Source organism: Panthera onca, chromosome B4, assembly GCF_046562875.1.
Source record: "Panthera onca isolate mPanOnc1 chromosome B4, mPanOnc1 haplotype 2, whole genome shotgun sequence".
NCBI lineage: Eukaryota > Metazoa > Chordata > Mammalia > Carnivora > Felidae > Panthera > Panthera onca.
Window position 1 is genome coordinate 112,455,424 of NC_138345.1, and position 20,851 is coordinate 112,476,274.

The window sequence follows — 20,851 nt, forward strand, 5'->3', positions numbered from 1 at the left end:
CCGTGTCTCAACGTCTATTCCTTTGCATTACTTAATAAATATCTACCTTCCTGACAATCTTATAACCTTAGGCAGGAAATCTGCTCAAGATAGTTCATTGGCAACATGAAGGACACACTTTGGGAGTCTACTTTCCTGATGGCATCCAGAAATCTCAGATTCTCCTTTTACTACCCTTATCTGGCTGCTTGATTCTTCCCACCTTTCTTCTTTATTCACATTTATTAAACAAGCAAAAAAAAACCCCACAAATTACCTTTTAATGTATTTAATGTCAAATGGTATGCACAATATTACTTTCATGTATGAAATAAGTATGTAATTAGACCAGATATTTTGGTATTTTAGATAGCTGTTTCAGGTAATCGTAATATACTTAAAATTAGATACATTTATTATTTAGTGTTATTTTTAATAAATTTGAATGCGTGGCTTCACAGATGAAAATTAAAATTACTCTTTTAAAGGAACACTAAACTTTTTTGTCAGTTCACACTTCTGAATTGTGTCTTTTTCTGTTTCTGGAGAGTCTGTCCCTTTCAGCCCTTCCTCCCTGTATTGTAGTGACTCTGCCAGTTTCCTGCCTATCCAAGCCCACTACATGGTACACTCTGAGTTACATATTTTACCTTTGTAACTCAAGGCTGTAGCATAATAGATGATCAACAAGTACTTATTAAATATAAGCTTGCCTGTCCAAACTATATCTAATTCACAGCTTTATATTTAACTTCAGAGATTTTACTGATAAGAATCATGAATGTGTTAATGCCCACTTTAATGCATTTTAAAGCATGAAATCAAACCAAAAGCGTCTCATACTGTATTTGGTGCATTAGGAAGCCATACATGAAGATATTGTAACTCTTGGCCAGAAATCTCCACTTGAGAAGATTGGGCACACTTCCTTAAGCAGGGAGACATACGGTTTCCATCTGCAGGATCAGAATGAAGCAGATTTAGAAGGAATAGATCTGCAGAGACCAAAAGGAGGCTCCAGGAAGAGCGGAAATTGAGACAGATGTTTCATGGAATGGAGGCAGCCTAAAGGGAGAAACACATTCCAGACACGTCGCCTTGAATCTTTAGCTTTGTAGGAAAAATGTTTGCACATACTTTCTACAGATAATTGTTTTTCCACTGATTTGATGCGAAGCCGTAAGATCTCACTTACCATCCAGTACAATGAGGCAAAAAACAGCTTTTGTGCTTATCAAAACCCGTTTTGTTCATGCTTACTTGCTAATAAAATGTGAACGTTGAACCATTTTGAAGACCAAGGGAAAGGAATGCCTTTTCAGTTCAGCAAAATTACAGAACTATAAACTCAAAGTGCTGTTCCTGGTAAGCTTTTCGCATTGCAGACCCATTTATTCTCACTATTGAATAGAAATGATTTAAGCTTCTGTCTTTTTCCCCCCTTTCTTTTAACAATTTTCATACTGCGATATGAAGTTGCAAGGCAATGCGTGCAAAGAAATGTGGCCAGGGAAGCACAGCCACCTGGCTCTCCATGTGGCTGACTTTTATGCTTATCCTGCAGAAACCTAAATTTGGGAATCAACACAAATAGCCAGAAAACATCCCTGCCCCTTTTTCTTAGGCTACAACTGGCAACACTCAAATGCAAATATAACTGAGCCTGTGATATAAATCTTCCTTCTTCCCAAATGTTCCTCCGTTGTTTTTCCTTTTACCTCCTTGTTTTACTCTGACCTGTTGTTTTTGTTTGTTTGTTTTTCTGTTTTTTTTTTTTTTTACTGAATTCTTTTGATCTGTTTATTATGTTTACCTGGATTTTACAAACACAATAAATACAAAGGGTCACTCCTGCACATGGCCTTGAACTTAGCGACCACTGTGCTTGCATATCTTTTTTTTTTAGGTTTATTTATTTATTTTGAGAGAGAGAGAGGGAGAGAGAGAGAATTCCCAACCAGGCTCCACACTGTCAGCACAGAGAGCCTGATGTGGGGCTTGAACCCACAACCTGTGAGAGCATGCTTTTCGCTGAAATCAAGAGGTGGACACTTAACCGACTGAGCCACTCAGGTGCCCCTATATCTTCTTGACATAACACCAGCAAGGCACGTCTCTGAGTTGACTGGGGCGCAGTAAGCTTTTTCTTTTTCTTTCTTTTTCTTTTTTTCTTTTTGAAAGAGCGAGAGCTCACACAAACTAGAGAGAAGGGCAGAGGGAGAGAGAGAGAGAGAGACAGAGAGAAGAGAGAGAGGGAATCTTAAACAGGCTCCATGCTCCTCACAGAGCCAGACACAAGGCTTGATCCCACGACCCTGGAACTATGAACTGAGCTGAAATCAACAGTCAGATGCTCAACTAACTGAGCCACCCGGGCGCCCCTAAGCTATCCTCTTGTTTACCTGGCTTTAGAACTGTAGATAGTCGTGGTGGACATAAACTATCTACATAAAAGAGTACATCTGTACCAGAGATGAAAAATGCATAGCCCACAGGCAGTGACCTGGGTAGAGTGAAGTGTCAGCAGATGTCAGGTTAGAGCGATAACAGTGCCAAGAAGAGTCATCAGGCCTACCTTGGCCTCTGCACCTTTCACAGCCTTGACTCCATGTAAGCCCAATACAATCCCTAGGAAAAGGGGTCTGAAATAACTCGCAAGGGTCTTAGAGGAGGTCCCTGCCCCCTAGAGACATAAGGACTCACAGTGAAGAATGATTCAGTTACATTTCTTGTACCAGGTTATGTGTACTGAGACTTTTACCAGCAATATTTATCTCATTATCAATAATACTGCAAAAGATTTCAGACTTTCATTCTCCAATAATCAGAAGAGGTGTCCACAGAAAAATCTTCTAAAAGCACTCAGCACCATTTTAAGTGATAACATTTGGTTTTAAACAAATTTAATCAAATCCACTTGTCTCATCCAAAAGCACATCTAAATGACCTGGAGGAACATTGTTACCATTGAGTCTACTTAATGTATTTGTCTCAAGTTCATGGTAAAAATATGAAAAAAGAAGTGTGTTCGGAAACAATAGCCGTACTTCTCTTCCTAATTGCCTCCTTTGCCAGGAACCCCGTCACTACAGACTCTTGCTGAACATGCTGCTTATACTTGTTTAGGATGATGGAGAGTCATTTGCTGCTGCTAAGCATGTGTTTCAACTAAAAAAACATAATGTGTGTGTGTGTGTGTGTGTGTGTGTGTGTGTGTTTTAATATTTTGATATCTTTTGATCTTAGCACTTAAACTGAACTTAAGTTTCCAAAGAAGAACTTAATGAAAATGTCACTGATGTGTGATGGAAAGAATGCTATGAAAGAATTCAGGATACTCAATCGATTCCTACCTTCATGAATGGATGAAAAGATCACTGAATGAAAGAGTGAATTGTAAAGTGCCATGGAAATTTATTATTAATTGTATTTGCTATTTTTATTTTTGCTGTTTTTATTTTATGTTTGTTATTATTTTTTTAATTTTTAAAATGTTTTTATTTATTTTTGAGACAGAGAGAGACAGAGCATGAGCAGGGGAGGGACAGAGAGAGAGAGGGAGACACAGAATCCGAAACCAGCTCCAGGCTCTGAGCTGTCAGCACAGAGCCCCACGCGGGGCTCAAACTCACGGACTGTGAGATCATGACCTGAGCTGAAGTCGGACGCTTAACCGACTGAGCCACCCAGGCGCCCCTTATGTTTGTTATTATTAATAAAATAAATTCAAAACTCTCTGCCTTACAAGGTCCTGCATGGCTTTGCCCTTCTAGCGTTGCCTTCTTCCATTTCATACAAACTCTGATCTTTTTTGGCATTGCCCATCTTTAATTTCTTATGCTCCTTTTTCTAGAAGACGTTTGCATGTGCTAGTTGTTCTGCTTGGTATTCCCTCCATCCCTTAGCTTCCCCCGCCAATATTATTTTATTTTATTTTTTAACAGCTTTATTGACACTACAGTAAATCCTGAAAGACAAAGAAAGCAAAAGCATGTGCACACTGAGATCCCTGGTGACTCATCGATATTCACTTAAGAATGAAGATATAATTGTTCCTATTGCAATACAAAAAAATAATGCATATTTTAGTGTAAATACTGATAGGGTCAGGGAGAGGGTCGCAGTGAGGTCTCCATTCCAAGAAGTTATTTTAAATTGTTCTCATGATGTAAAACTGACCTTAAAAACGCACAAGAAGAAAAGACTGTTTCACTAAGGCTTTGAGAACAGCTTCCTGACTCTTGACTTTTTAGTGATAATAGTATAGCTAAAGAAAAAGTAAAATGAAGAGAGTGACAGCCTAAAAAAATCAAGTTCAGGAAAGAATGATTTGTTGTTGTGTCCAGCATTGTTTGGAGGAGAGAAATATTAAATTTGTTGGCCATAAGCAGCAGTCACTAAAGAGATCATCTCTGGTATGGAGAAGAGAAGTTTTACTGGATCTCATAATCTGCTAGATAAAAATAACTGGCATGGACTGAACATTCACTATATGTGAGAAACTGTTATGTTCTTCTCATTGATTCACATGTAATTATCAGAACAGCTCTTTGTAGAAGGTGCAGTAATTGTGCACATCTAATAGATTTGTAAACTGAGAATGGGAGATGGGAGGACTAAAATAAATTGTCTGAGGTCACACAAATAGTAAGACCAGGATTTCAATCTAATTAGTCCTGCCACAAGACTGCTTGATTTACTTAATTTTGAATCTGTATTCAGCCAAATAAGTTTCTGCTGAATAATCTTGTTTCTTAGGAAACTTCATTCTGAGAAAGAGGGGATCTGGATCAGGGAAGTGAGCCTTACCACTGGGAAATGGCTTCACCTTATACATTCATAAATGGACTATCTTGTAAAAATTTCAAGCCTCATATAGTTTTTGCTGGGCATCATTCATCAACCTACAATCTGATTTGATCATCATTGATTATGTTAGTCAGTTGCTGATCCTGAAGGCGAAAGACAATACCAAGGCCACGTTGCCCTGTGGGAGCTCTTGACAGTCATTCAATCCTCCCCTGAAATTGACAAGTGTGAGAAGCATCATATAATATCAATATAGGTGGATTGTAAAATTCAAGCAGCATTTATTGTAATTCTAACTTTTTTGAGAAATAGGTATTATGTCAGAATGAAGCTTTAGTCTGCTTAAACTTGATGGCTAAGACAATTCCATGCATTCACCACAGTTTCATTTTCCTCCTGGGCATTCAGCTAAAGTTCATTCTCTACTTTCCTTGAATCTAGATCGGGTCATGTGGTTCATTCTAGCCAATTGAATGGGAAAAGAAGTAATGCACCACATCTGGTCCAAATTAGTGAAGCGCAAGTATACTTTCTCCATCTGTCAACAGAAGATACTAGTGTGACCTTGAAGTCCCAAGGTGAAGATGGTGAAGTTCTAGCATGAAGGAAGTTTGAATCCCTAAATAACTACTTGGAGGACAGGAAACTTATTGACCTGCATTGGACAGTCATGTCAGCAAGATATAAATTTTTATTGTGTAAAGCCACTGGGATTTTGGAGTTGTTTGTTACAGCTGCTAATGTAACTTGCCTTAGCATAGATCTTTTAAATTTTTGTTTTCTTATCCATATCTTAATCATACTGAGGGAACAATTTTTAATATTGTTATGGGTTGATTTACCTGGCACAGATCACTGAAATTCAAAAACATAAATGCATTTTGTGTGTGTGTGCCACTCAATCCTCTCTGATTTCTTTCTTACAAACAACTGTTCTTTGATTTTGCTTATTTGGTGGAATACTTACTGAAATGGTATACTACCACATTTGAGTGAATTCACAATTATTTCAATTCACTTATTTTTAAAGCTCAGTATTTTATTAACTAGATTAAATCAGAGTTTATAAATATATATTATGAATAAATCTCTACAAGTCCAATATCAAAATTAGTTAATGGCTTTCTATTTACTTCAAAAAAGCATAAAATCATATTTGATATTGACTTGCTAGGATGTATTTATGAAAACATGTAAATTATTTCATGCTTTTAAAAAATCTATCCTAATAGATGGTGATTCATCATAAATTCATAACTCTGAATGGTAATGTTTCTTTGTATTTAATGCGATGTTTAGGTGAAAATTGTAATGCAAGAGAGATGAGAGTTGATGATTTGAGGGTTTCATTTAATAATATCCTCTCTAGTCTGTATCTCTTCTGGGACCACAGCATTTTGTTGTTCCCATGTTTATTTACTCATTTCCTTTCCTTATTGTCAGAAAGTGGCAATATTCCATTTTTAGTTGCCAGAAAAAATTTTCTGCTTTAGTTTTATCCCAGTTTATTAAGGACTCCATTCACCACCATTCCATTAGGCTCCAGAAAAACTTAATAGATTTTCAATATCTTAGTTCTCACAAAATGTATCATCTAGTTCTAATTGAATGTCTCCAAATAATATTGGAAGAGAACTTTGGCAAAGGCTTTAGAAACATTATCTAATAATAAAGTCAGTTCACATTCCCTTTCCCCTTACCTCCCTTATTCCCCAAGTAGGGATGCCAGAAGGACAATTTAGTGTAGGCTGAAATCAGTAATCTCATGAGGATAGGGGGAGACAGAGAGAGAGGTGAGAGAGAGAGAGACAGAGAGAGACAGAGAGTCAATCACAGTAATTGAAAACAAAGAAGTTGGACTGAAAACCAAGAGATTTGGAACCTTATAAACTCTAACTTTTTTTTTTTTGACAGAGCAATTTAGTAATATTTTAAGTTTTGATCTTTCCTATCTTTACACAAAGCAAATTATTCCTTCTAGCACAGACTTTATTGATTCACAAAGTATAATAAGCCATGCCTTTTAATACATAGAACTTATCTGCATAAAATTGCTATTCACTCATGGTGATGATGATGATGATGATGATGATGATGATGTATATATTATCAGAGGGTAATAATAGACATTTTGAATAGGAAAACATGTGCAGCAGGGAGGACCAGATAGCTAATAGCCAATTGCCTTTGAAATAGATAATTATTATGTTATTTATTTCTACTGTTTAGTTCCAGTGGTAAAACCTTAAAAAATTTTTACAAATTTAGAAACTTGACTTTATCTTTTAGAGGCAGAATTTGTTTAAACAAATGCAAAAACTGAACTAGACCAGAATGCTAACCTGAAGGCACTTACTGCCACCAATATATCCCCTGTAGCCTCTGTAGTCTCACCTGGGAACCTAATCATGATCAAAAGATTGTTGTTGACCATAGCACCAGAACAAAAGACTATAGGTAAGTCAGCTTTGTAATAGCATAAGGCGAAGGAGGTGCTGTTTTTCTAGGGATCAGAATCTTTAAGTTTGTTGATGGCCATAAGTTTTTACTATTAGTTTCAAGATTGAATCATCCTGCCAATTGAAGGCTGTTAAGTAGTAGTTGATTGGCCTTGAAAATATTTGATTTGATGATCTTCCTTTCTTCTCTCAGTATCAGAATGTACTGATCCTTTTCAATCTCCTTTATCTCTCTCTATATTACAGATTCAGTATAGTTTTAGTAGGAGGATTTTTTTTTTAATTTTAAATATCCTGGATTTGATTTCTTTCACATTTAATACTTTAATCAGAGTTTTGATATCATAACTCCAAAGATAACTTAATCTCATAACTTATGAGAAAATTTGATCCAGCCTCAATATCTTATATATTTATTTTCTTTGTTATTCTTCTCATATGTTAAGAAATGGAGTGTATAATATATATTTGCATCCATACCATTTACCTCTTTAAAGCCCACACTGAATGTGAGCAGAGAGACTGGCATGATTCACTGTGATTACCCTTTAGATCTCACTTATTTGCATCTCATATTGGCTGAGTTGACGTCAAAAGCTAGTAATTGTACAACCTAATGAGGGACAACATTACCAAGCGATAATTCTTGAACTATTTTCATGCCTGTGAGTGTGTACCTTAACAAACATAAGGTAAACCTCTCTATTCCTAGCAAACTCAAGACCAGTTTAAGCAGGACTTGTCCTAAGAGTATTAGAACATATGAATATAGGAAATTGGGGAAGATCTAGTGAAAATTAGGCATAGTGAAAGAGATCTAATCAAGACAATAATAGGTCACGTTCAATCTCAGGTTAGAAATTAGTATGATGGGAGAACATGGTCAGGGTAGGATTACCTAACTCTAAAATATAAGATTTCCAAACTTTTTTTTGAAAGATGTTATTTCCGGCATATTTATAATTTACTTTTTTTTTTTTTTAAATATGTCATTATGTTAGATGCCACAAGGCAAAATCTACAGGAGTATGTTAGAAAAGCAAAATTTGGACTGGAAAAAAAAATGAGAAGGCATACATTGTATGGGCACCAAAAATGTAAAATAATTTAGAAAAAAGAATTTAGAAAAAAAATAATTTAGAAAATAATTTAGAACTATTAAAATAATTTAGAAAAAAAAAACAACAACAAACCAGCAACTGACTCACACTTCCCAGCTGAGGGAAGTCAAACACTGGATCTGGGCCTATCCCAAGAGATTCTGATTTCAATAGTCTGGGGTGTGGCCTAGGCGTTAGGATTTCTAAAAGCTCTAGCAGTGATTCAAATATGTGGCCAAAGTTGAGAACCCCCACACTAAAGGGGAAATGTACTTCACTGAATAGCATGTAGGAGACATAAATACTAATTAAGTCCTGGAACTTTGAAAGTTTAGTAAGTTCTTGATGAGAATGTGGTAGAAGGATTGTTTTTCACTAGGCTCCCGGGGCCAGAAGCTTCACAAACATCCATGACAGTTCCAGTTCAAGAATCTGCTGAGGTTGATTCTCCAGCTGGGAAAAAAAAAGAAAAAAAGAAAAAAGAAAAAACTTGGGGAAGAAGGGAAAGGTCTCTGGGAAGTAAATTTCTTGAATTCCATAGCAGGAAGCCATGGATAAGCCACTGGCATAGCTTTCAAGCTGGAGAACCCTACTGGCTGAAAATTCTTGTTCACAAGATAATCTGTCACCTGACAGAATACACAATGCAGAATCAGGTGCCAGAAACCCAGAATTTAGCAGGAAATTAGACACTCAAAGTCTTTGAGTATGCAAAAAGAGGAAGGAACTTTGATTGACCTGGTAACTGGGCCGGCCACCACTGTATGTTTTAAAAAGATGCTGGAAAACAAAAATATCTCAAATGCTACTCTGAGAAAAGAGCCATTATTTTAGGCAGTGTTTCCTAGTTCAGTGCTGCTCAAACCACAGGTGCATCAGAATGACAAAGGAGTTAAAATCACTGATTCCTGGCTCTCTCTAGAGTTTCTGACTCAGTAGGTCTGGGTTGGGACCTGAGAATTTGCATTCCTGACTAGCTCCCAAGTGATGTTGATACTGCTAGTTCAGAAACTACATTTTGAGAAAAGCTACTCTGAGAATGGTGAAACTGTGCCATAATTGAACTCCTGATGGAAGATTTCTCCCAGTGTTTGAGCTCAAAATTTGCAAACTAGGGACAATAAACATCAGCTGACCAACATCTGGATGAGGCTAAACCAAGGTTTTTTGTTTTGTTTTGTTTTGTTTTCCCATCTTCTGATTTTTCTTATGTAGCTCCAGGTCTCTTCTTGAGTGTCTGCCAACACTACGTACTGGTCTGGGGGAATACCCTTTTGCTTGGAATAATTAATTTTGGAGACTCGGGATTAATTTGTTCTTTAAATCTGATGGGGGTTAGGGCCATTTTTGTGATAATACTGCATGCACACTTAATGCTTCATTCTCTTAAAATATCAAAGTCATGGGAGACTGTAGTGAACTACTAGCAAAGTATGTGTTTCTGAAGGAACTACACCTGTATCTGGAAGAACTCAGTCATGGTGTTACCGAAAGAGTCCAGCTTGTCCCAGGCAAGATGAAGGGAAGCAAAAAGAATTAGGAAAAGGAAGTTCTTTGGCTTTTTCAATCAAAGTCAAACAATGCTGATTTTGTACTGTAATCTCTTTGGATTTAAACAAATTCAGACTTTAATTTGCAGTAGATGGATGTTAATCTTTGGTCCTTTATTTTTCCACACAAGCTTCATAGAAGTAGGGGAAATATACACAGATTTGTGTTATCTTTATGTTTCTGGAATTTTTTTTAATGTTTACTTATTTTGAGGGAGAGAGAGAGAGAGAGAGAGAGTCAGGGGGGAGGCGTAGAGAGAGGGAGACACATAATCCAAAGCAGGCTTTACACTCTGAGCTGTCAGCACAGAGCCCAACATGGGGCTTGAACTCAGGAACTGTGAGATCATGACCTGAGCCAAAGTCTGAGGCTTAACTGACTGAGCCACCCAGGCGCCCTTGGAATTGTTTTATTGGAGTATATTTACTCAGAATTTCATTTCATTTCAGAGTCTTTCCTAAGCTCTATTATTAATGTGGCTTGATATAATTTTAGGTAGAACATACAAGTGAGAGTGAGATATCAATCTCAGGTGCAGGAAGTCCTTTGAGATAAATTCACTGATGCTCTTGGATCCATTTCAGAGCTTTTGGGATCAAAATCTACATTCTGCCATTCTGCCATACATGCCTAACAGTGCTGACTGTCATGGTGGTAGGTCTCATAAAGATGGGAACGTGATTGTCCTAAAAATGGGAAGAGCTACCTTGAACTTAATAGTTAAGCCTAATGGCTTGAAGGCCACCATCCTGGGAGGTGAGTGCATCTTCTGTTGGCTCTTTCATTCGCTCTTCCAGAAGAAGAATGACTAGGCTAATTGGTGGATGGCAGAAGATACTAGGACTGAGTGGTTCACCCTCCCTTTTGGGGAGAATTGTCTGCCTGTCAAGAACATACATTGCTTTGTCCCTCCATGCACTACGATTTACTGAATCAGGCACTAATCTGATGACTGTGGTTAACCACAGTTTTGGGTTAATACCCAAAGTTAGTGGTTTGTTACATTATTCTTTGTAGTGTGTGGTTTAATAACTTAAGTGCCCAACCAAAGTCAGATTGGGAAACAAATGTCCTCACCTATGTATTCATTTTGATTAAGATCCCCACTCTGCCAGTCAATTCCTAACCAGTAAGTCCAGGCCTTCAGCAGATAATATTTAAATTACAGATCTGCTTCTCATTAAAAAAAAAAATAGAAATCCAGAATGTTATTTGGATTTTCATATTTGCACAGAATAAGGTTTTTGTTAAACAGAATGGAATTTTAAATTTCTCTTTTCTCAAAATTGTCCCACAGAGTTGATAAGAAATCTTGAAGCTATTCCTTGTTGTTACCATTATGTCAACAATTGGCTTCCAAAGGTGTTAAAAGGTTCTCGTATATTCAGCCTGGGTTACTATCGAAGCATTCGTAAGGATTTCATGGACTGGCATGTAGATATCTTAAGTGTGGTGGAATTCTTCTCTAAATATCAGCCTGGTGTACAAATTGATTTAACTGATCCATATTAATTATCTAAAAGAATGTGACCATGGACACTGGCAATGAAAACTGTATCTTATTTTCTATTTTATCTTGAAAATGGATGAGGAAGAAATGTGTTTGGCGAAGATTGCTCAATCCTCACATTTCTCACAAAGCAGCTTTCAGTTCAGAGGGATTGTCTTACCTCTTTCTCCCTTAAATACTTTGACAGCTAAGACAGATGCTTAGATATTGTGTTAATTATAATCACTTGAAAATTCTTGCTTTTCTGATTCCTAATAATCAAATTACTTAATCTCAGAGGAAAGAAACCTCAATATTGGACACAGCTAAAAGAAGTAAAGATTAAAGAGAAGAAGGAAAATAATGGAAGCTTTTAATGCCAAAGTCTCTCTGGTTTGGCATTAAAACAGTCTGGTTTAAATTTTACTCTGAAATGTACTAGCTGAATAACCTTGGGCAAAATTCTGATCTTCAATTGTTAATAATAATAATAATAGAATAATTTATCATTTCAAAGGATACTTATGAGAATTAACTTAGGCTTGTGGTCTCATAAATAATGTATAATACAAACACAAATAAGTCACTGGCAAAGACTATCAGTGTTCTTTTGTTTCCTGATGAGCCTATATGATTGTATGTTTGTTGCATTTTCTTAAAGTTTTCAAATAGTTTTAAAATGAGATTCAAATAGTTTAACACTGTTTTTAAAAGAAGCATATGGAAAGTCAATCAGACAACCATGTTAAAAGCTCATCAGCAAAATTCTACCCCCCCCCCCCCCACTTTCTCCAGAGTATCTTTGGTGAGGAGGGAGGGTGAGGAGAAATATTAGCTTTTATTTTTTGCCAAATTCTGAAAAGAACATTTAATTCAGGCTGAGTGTAAGTTATTTCTTCCAATAAAAAGTATTTTATATGCAAACCACCTTTGAAACTTTTAAATATATTTCATAAACTGGCCAAAGTGAGACATCATTCCAAATATAAAGGTAAAAAAAAAGATAAAAGTATTCCATATCTTTATTACCAGAGGAAATAAATAGTAGAAATATTACTAATTAATTGCTTTCTGTTCAGAAAATACAAAGATGTTATCTGTTAGCATTACCAAAGCTCTATACCAATTTATCATATTTAGATAACCTAATTAAAATACTTTTTATATATCATTATCTGAAGTGGACATTGATTCTATGAGTAGCTCAAAGTTAATGTCATTTTCTTAAGCAATTTCTAGTGTTACAGGGCACCAACATTTGTTCTAAAATTATTCTGCATGGCATCGTATTACCATTATGGCAACTGAAAAGAAACCATTGTTCAACTGTTCCTGGATACAACTGCCTTCACTGAATACTTGCCCATTTCTACAACTCCACTAAATTTAACTTTCATTCCTTTGATGAATCTTATCGCTTCTTCATCCCTGAAAGCTATTTTTTAAGCTTAATTCATTTCTTTCAATGATGATTTTCTTTGGGATGATTTTAAATAAGTTCACTACTTATTCTCCTTATGAAAAAGAAAACAATGGCCTAATTTTAAGATCAATGGAGAGTAATAGCAAGGAAGGCACCTCTCATTCAAAAACATCCCTATGGGTCAATTATTACTGATATCCCTTTATTAGTTATTACCATTTGGCTATGAATGCTTACTCCATCCTATTCCAGAAAGTATATGAGGCAGTTTTAAAAGCACGTATGGTAATTCTTCAAACAATCTACACAAGGAGATTAGGATGATGGGAAAGTAAAGGTGGGGGAAGTAATATAAAATGAGGAAAGAATGCAGCAAAAATTCAGGGCCCAAATTTCTGAGCAAAATGACAAACACAATTATTTACAAGATGTAGAGCCCAGAAAATAAGCACATTCCTGAAAATTTGCAACCCATTTGGGTACTGAGGCCTGAGAGAAATGTCTACCCCATATCCTCCTGAAGAGCATTGTATGGCATCACTGTAAGTGCCCCTCATGCTGTCCCACATTAAGTACAACCAAGTGCTCCACAGGGCTCTGTGATACAACATTTATGGTGTTTATTAAAGATGCAGAGACACTGCAGATGCTATTAAGTACAAGTAATTATATAAGACTAGAGTGAGGCAGGATAGGGGAGGGTAAATCTGATTGGATGGAGCCAAGGAAAGGTTACTGCAGGAATGGAAGTTCATATGCTCCATAAATACTAATACTGCCACTGAGTACTTTTCTGGGCAAAGGAAATAACTCATGGGCAGGCCAATGTTTTTCTGAGACCTAAGAGAAATGAGTAATCAATAACCCCAAAACTATACCATGGAAACAGAAGCATCAAATACCTAACTTAATCAAAAATACGGTCTCAGTTTAAATCACTCAAAGAATATCAAATTTTTAACTGTGTTCTGATGAAAACTTTAAGGCAAATAACAAAATGTTTCCGTGGAGTCTAAACCACCAAATATTTATGATTTTATATATCTATCTATATTTATATCTGTATCTATATCTATACCTACATTGGATGGATGGATAGATAGATGTTAGATAGATAGATGGATAGATAGATAGATAGATGGATAGAAATAGAGACATAGAGAGATAGCTATAGGCTATTCCCCATAGCATAGATATACTATGTTGGAGGATGACTATCTACAATTAATCTTTGAAGTAGTCTTTTTTATTTTAATTTAATTTTTTTTACATTTATTCATTTTTGAGAGACAGAGAGAGACAGAGCACAAGTGGAGGAGGGACAGAGAGAGAGAGGGAGACACAGAATCCGAAGCAGGCTCCAGACTCTGAGCTAGCATCCGACGTGGGGCTCGAACTCACAAACCACGAGATCATGACTTGAGCCGAAGTCGGACGCTCAACCCACTGAGCCACACAGGAGCTCCTGAAGTAGTTAGTCTTAAGCCATTCTTTCTTACAAGTTGGGTAAGTCAACTGTCTCTAAAATTTACTTCTAGATTACATTATTCACCCATAGAACAAATGCTTTTAGCAGTGTTGGAGCACCAGCGTTCAGTTCTACTAAAACAAGTATCAGGTTAAAAGGACAATTTGGAAAATGGTAGAAAATGGAGGGAGGATAATATATTTTTTTATTAACCTGCTAGAAATTATTTTCTGATACGAGAAGATAATATCACTATAATTATATGTCATTAACAACTATGATCTTAATCAAGTTACTTAACCGCTCTTTATGTCAATAGTCTCATGTATTCAATGAAAAGAACAATATCACTTCCTAGTTTTGTTGTGAGTAATGAGATCATGCATGTGACAGGCCTAGAATAGTACTCAGCACATAAGAAGTGCTCAATCAAGGTTAGCTAATATTCATCAGAAAGCAAAAAGTTCATATTTTTGTCTTATGGCTTGTAACCAATTCTCACTTGTACCATTAAATTAAAATAAAGGCTAAGTAAAAGACTGCAAATAATTTATGTTATACCAGCAAGTTTATCCATTATCCACTGGGTAACATAGAGCATTATGATGGAATTGCTGAGCCTAAGATCTGCTTCTAACATAGAATCCAGCAGATTCTGAATATTCTAAATCATCAGAAATCACTTAAGTCAGCAGTCTGGAATACTATTCCTGTATGTCATTTTCAAAACTAGAAATTCTTTCATGACCCTTTGACTCACTAGGGAGGTAATGAATATACTACCACCAGTAGAAATCGACAAAGCTCTATTGAGATTCTAACTCTGGGGTTGGAGGGATGATTTGGCTCATTGCTAGATAAATCACTGGATTCACAAATGCAAGCCTTGCAGCAGTACAATTCAAATTTGGTTTTCAGAAAAAAACTTACATTATTACATATTGTATTAGTTTTCTATGGCTGCAAAGCAAATTGCTATACATTTAGCAGCTTAAATCTTTACCCATTTTTAACTAACAGTTTCTGTGGGTCGGAAGTCCAGGAATGGCCAGGAATGATCAGAAGTCCAGGAATGGCCAAACATCTGCCCAGGGTCTCACAAGGCTAAAATCAAGCTAATGGCCAGGGCCGTGATCTCAGGTATACCTCTGGGTTCCTTATATCTATAGGACTGTGGTTTCCATATGCTCTCTGGCTGTCAGCCACTCTCAAAATTTAGAGACTTCCTGCATTCCTTGCTATGTGGACCCATCCATCTTTAAAGCCAGCAACAAATAGTTTTCCATTTCCTTGAATTCATTTCATGCTTTAAAATTTGTCCCTGACCTCAAGACACTGTTTTAAAGGACTCATTAGTATAGATCAAGCCAACCAGTAGAATCTCCCTTTTTAAATTTCAGTTGTGCCATATAAAATAACCTAATTATAAGCCTGATATCCCAATATAGTCCCAATATAGTTATGATGTTGAGAATTATAGAGGGCATGGACACACGAGGGGAGGAGTCACTTAGGGGACATCTTAGATTTCTGCCTACCTCATATGTCTAAGGCCTTAAGGATAAATCATTCAAAGTCTAGAGGGTCTATTATATTGGCCCAAGATGCAAGTCTTAAAATTTATAAGAAAGAAACTGGCATATATTTTAGAAACATTGCTCGGTTGTTCTATAAATTTATAATTTTAAAATATAAACTTGCTTTTTCTGGAAATTAAATAAATTCTAGACTAACATAGTCAGAACCACACTCTTGAGATTGAATACATAAAAGAAAAGAACCTTATCTTACCATTCTCCATGTGCTTCATTTACCATGAATTTTTTTTATCAACTGTTCCTTATATGGGTAAGTTACCAGTGTGTTCACTCAAAAAGTGTCATACAGGAATAAGAAAATGTAGAACAACTGTTCTTAGTTGATAAATATGAGATAAATAAGCTTATCAGGAGTTGTCAGAATCTGAATTTCCATGACTAAAGTCAAGAAATTCATACAATGAGTAACTATATTCTAGAATCCATGCAGCATGGCTGGATCTATTGGCTTCATTTTACATCTTCTCATAAAGAATTGAATATTAGTTCTTTGTTTGTAAAGCAATTTACATTAACAACTTGTTAAGATCTGAGCTTAAGTTCTGAATTTTATTCCTCAGGTCATTTTATTTATTATATTACATTGTTTTTGTATTTTTTTTTTTCATAGGTGGTGGGTGGGTGGATTGGTGAATTGATTTTTGCTACTGGACCAACTTGGTAAAATTAAAAAATTATGCATAGTTTGTTTTCAAATGTGTTACATTTTCATTATAGCACAGGTATATGTGTATATGTATATCATCTATCTATAAACTGGTTTTCTTCATCACAAGAGATTATTAAATCAGGATGACTTATGTATTTCAGTCATCAACAAGAGATTATTTTGTGGCTCTCTGGAGAGAGTTGTTAAGGATGCTGAGTTTGGCTACGTCAGTGTGAAAATTAAGCATATTTGAATGAGGTAACAGGATACAATGCCACATATTTGGTACCTTGCAAGAAGGTTGCTCTTCCAGAATAAGCAAATACTGAAGAAGGGTTGGATACGAAACCATCTTTATAGAGATACATTTATCACCTTAAGCTTCTTGACGGCACAAAGAACTTCAGAATCTCTTGAGAATGTCTGTGCAGCAAAAGGGGATTCTGACATCAAGGAATGGCTTTAAAGAAGTCTACAGATAAAGCTCATCTCCTTCAAAATTTTATCTAGGGCAGCCTTGAGCAGTCTCTAGAACCCACTCCACAGGCCTAATCAAAACAGGATTCACTGATGATACTCATCAAACCTCTTTGATCCTATGAAATATCTTTTGGAGGAATGACAGTACATTTAAAACTAAAATATTTAGCTTGGTAGATAACTGCAGATACATACTGAGTCTTTTTTTTTTTTAAATATTTATGCAAAATGGGAAAAGGAGCAGAGCAGAGGAGTTAAGCACTGACAAAGTTTCTCCTTATATTCTAAACTGATGCATTGGATTGGAGATCTAGAGAACATGTATAGCAAGACTAGTGTTAATGACTATAAACTCTACAGAAAATTCCCTTAACATAGTAGAAGTCATACAGCAAAATGAATCAAACAATGTATAAAGACTTGGAAAACAATCACAACCAAATGTGCAGAAGAAAAGTGGTCTTCTGTCAAGCCTAAAACTTTACTAAAAATAAGGAAAGAGGGAGACAGAGAAGGAATGGGGTGGGAAGAGCTTAAAAACAGAGGAGAGGAAGATGCAAAGGAAAATGGGGTGGGGAAGAAGATGTGAGAGTCATCGCATTGCAAAAATTTGATTCTTAAATTTCATAAGGCAACATAAACAATAACGAGAATGCATATCCTCTTAATAAAGATATAGCTACGTTCCATACAATTTAAATAAATGCTTTTTTCAAAATATTTTATTTCCCTAGTTGCCAAAAGTAATTATTCTAACAAGACTTACACTTGAGTGACTGCCCAAAATATGTTATGATCCTGTAAAGGTGATGTAACTTCCCTTTTGGATGATTTATGCTTAATTAGTTTTTGTCAATGTTGTACATTAATTACCCTCCAACATTTCAAGGTCTATTTGTGTTTTGATTTAAAAAATTAGTCTGTATCCTTTAGTTATGTAAAAAGTCTAACATTTAATTGGAAACATGTCATATCAGATTTATGTAATGGGCTGTAACCTTGCCAATGCCTACATTAGGTGAGAGATAATCCGTCATTTAGAAAAGCACAAGCACACTCACTCTTGGAACACAGTGGAGTTCCAAATCACTGCCCTTTCTTTGCATTCTTATTTTATTCAAATTTATTTCCCTCTTTGTCCTTTGCCCCAAACTTCCCCAACTTCCTTATTATCACACGTGTACTATTTCCACTCTTCTCCTCTAATGCTCTCTGTTCTAACTTGAAAGAAACTCTTTTTTGTTATTGTTGTTTTAATTTGTGAGAAGATATAAAGAAAATGAAGTGAACCAGGCGAAAGGAAAAGAGTGTCCCAATGTTAACTTTCAACAGATTGAACAGATTGTGGAGAAAGGGTTCATACGAAACCATTAAGATAGAACATCTCTATTTATAAATAAACAAAAATCTATTTGAAGAGAGAAAATCTCAATAACTCCCCATACTCATGCTTTTAAAAATCTCAAGAGAGGCAGGAATCAATTACCTCAGCTTGACCAATAGGTATGTTTTCATAGTTGTATAAATTATCCAGGTCGTCCAAAGTGGCATCGTAAGTTTCTGAGTCATAGTTGATGGGGTCCAGAGTGGGAGCAGTCACAGCAGCATCAAAGATGACAAGTCCCAGAATGAGTCTTGCTAACATTTTCATTTTTCAAGCTTTCCTAACAAAAAATACTTAAATGTATAAATATCTAATTGATAATAACTTAGGAATAGTTTCCACTAACTAGGAATGATAAATTCACAGTTCGACACTGTGAAACTCAAGCTGGTAGCTTTCTTTATATGGATCATTTATAAACATAACACATGAAATTATACAGATTTTGAAGGCTATTCATAGCAGATATTCAAATTAATTCACAAACCTGTCCACATTTTTACAGTAGCTATAGGCATTACAGTGAAATTAAGTTTCTTTCATAGAGAAACACAGGGAAAAAGGGGACACAGAAATATTGTGATACACTTGTTCATGAAAGCCTTTGCCTTAGAGTTTTACCTTTTACTAAACATTAAGTTTCTTTCATCAACTCTGGGATGTAGGAAGGAGAAGGAGGTGGCGGAGGACTATAACCGTAACTCCATTTTACAGATGAGGAAACCGAGGCAGAGTTGACTAGCGATCTAACTAGGACTCATAAGTGTTTCTTACACATTTAAGCCTATGGCTTTTTCCAGACAAAATAATGAAGGTTTTCTTTTTTTTTTTTTTTCTTTTTTACTTCCTTGTTGCCTCTGGGTATCATTGATGTATGCATAATTTAATATGTGTATAATTTACTATTTCATGCAATATTTTTCAAAACTTATTCTTAACCGAGTGAGGCAGAAAATGATTTTTTCTTTAGTCCTTCGTGTTTTATTTCAGTTCTTCATAGCTATCTAAGCTTTAAACTCAGAATCAGTCAGAATATATGCCTAAAAGACACTATAAGGCAAGATTTTCTTGGAGGAGGATTTCCACACACATAAGATTAAAAAGTTTTTGTTTCGTAATTCTTTGTTAAGCACAATTCTTATTTTCCATGGTAACATCGTGGTGGGGGGATTCGATCAAGATCTTACCATTTTAATTATTTTAGTTCTGTATGTACTCCTTTGAATACGTTCTAGTTTTAGGGGGAAAAAAAACCTCTCACGTTTAATTTTAAACATCTAAATTGGGCCTATCAAAAATGTTACCTGGTAATCATTTTTCGAGGAGGCAAAGAATCTGGAAAACTTTTCTTATCAAGCATGTCTAATTTTAAAGGTGTTGTATTTTGGATACACTTCTCAGGTTTACTTGAAGAACAGTACCTATGGTGTTTTGCACCTATACACACGTATAAAAGGGAATTCATGATAAATATTACTTTTAAACTTGAATGCACTGGCAGACAAACTGACCTTCAGTTACTTGAAAGAAAGTCTTTATGAAGCAGGTTTAGGCAGAGGCATATGAAATTCCTCTGAGAATAAGAAGCAGTACAAGGAGCTCCTTTTTATTCCCTCCTATGATTTCTTCAAGTAATTTTTTTATCCATCCTGGATAAGCCAAGCCTCTATGTCACTTGCCTTTGCATGGGTCTTTGCAGGATTGCAGACTTCGAACTGTTGTACACAATCACCAACAAAGTCCTACTTAATCAAACAGTGTGATTTACAAATCTTCCACAAACCATTCTTCCATAGTCGAGTGGAAAACATTAACTGTGGACCCCACTAACCTAGAGAAAATCTTTTCTTTTTACATTTCCTTCTACATTTCTGGCCACTTTCATTGTTCAAAGTAATTATGTACTTGCTGATGATTTTTTTCTCACTTCAAACTATAAATGTGAGTATGTGTCTACACTCTTAGAGTTTATTTGCTTTGGGCATATCCCTCAAAGTTATCAGCAATGAGACAGTCTGTGCAAACCCCAGAAATATGAAGAACACCTATCTATGCTTAGTTTAAAAAGTACATTTCTTCCTCCAAGTAACTATACCAGTATTTAATGTTGTATCTTTGAACTTGTTGCCCACTTTATACCATTTCATGATATTTTGAAAATTATGCTTATAATAAAACTTTAAAATATATAGCTTATAAAGACATTTAAATGCATAATTGCCATATAATCATCAATATATTTTTAAACACCTGAAATCTCCCTTTTTCTTCTTTTGCATAATATTTCAATCAATGCTAATCAATAGTGCATGCCTATAATGGCAAGAAATAAGGTCAATGTCAGGGCACTTGATTTAAGGAATATATTGGAAACTACTACAATTTTACTGGCATCTATCCTGGCTATTAAGATCAACCATTTTACTGTGTGTTATTAATTCCTGAGCTAATTAAAAATTTGA

The 20,851-nt window shown here is 35.6% G+C and overlaps 1 protein-coding gene across 1 annotated transcript in view; it reads right to left on the bottom strand.

Annotated features, from left to right (window-relative positions):
* Window positions 1-20,851, bottom strand: part of EPYC (epiphycan) — a 38,181-nt gene that overhangs the window by 17,077 nt on the left and 253 nt on the right. Inside the window, exon 2 of the mRNA XM_060656799.3 lies at window positions 18,492-18,669. Within this exon, the coding sequence (XP_060512782.1) occupies window positions 18,492-18,656 (165 nt within the window). The 5' untranslated portion in view covers window positions 18,657-18,669. The remainder of the gene's footprint in view (window positions 1-18,491; window positions 18,670-20,851) is intronic.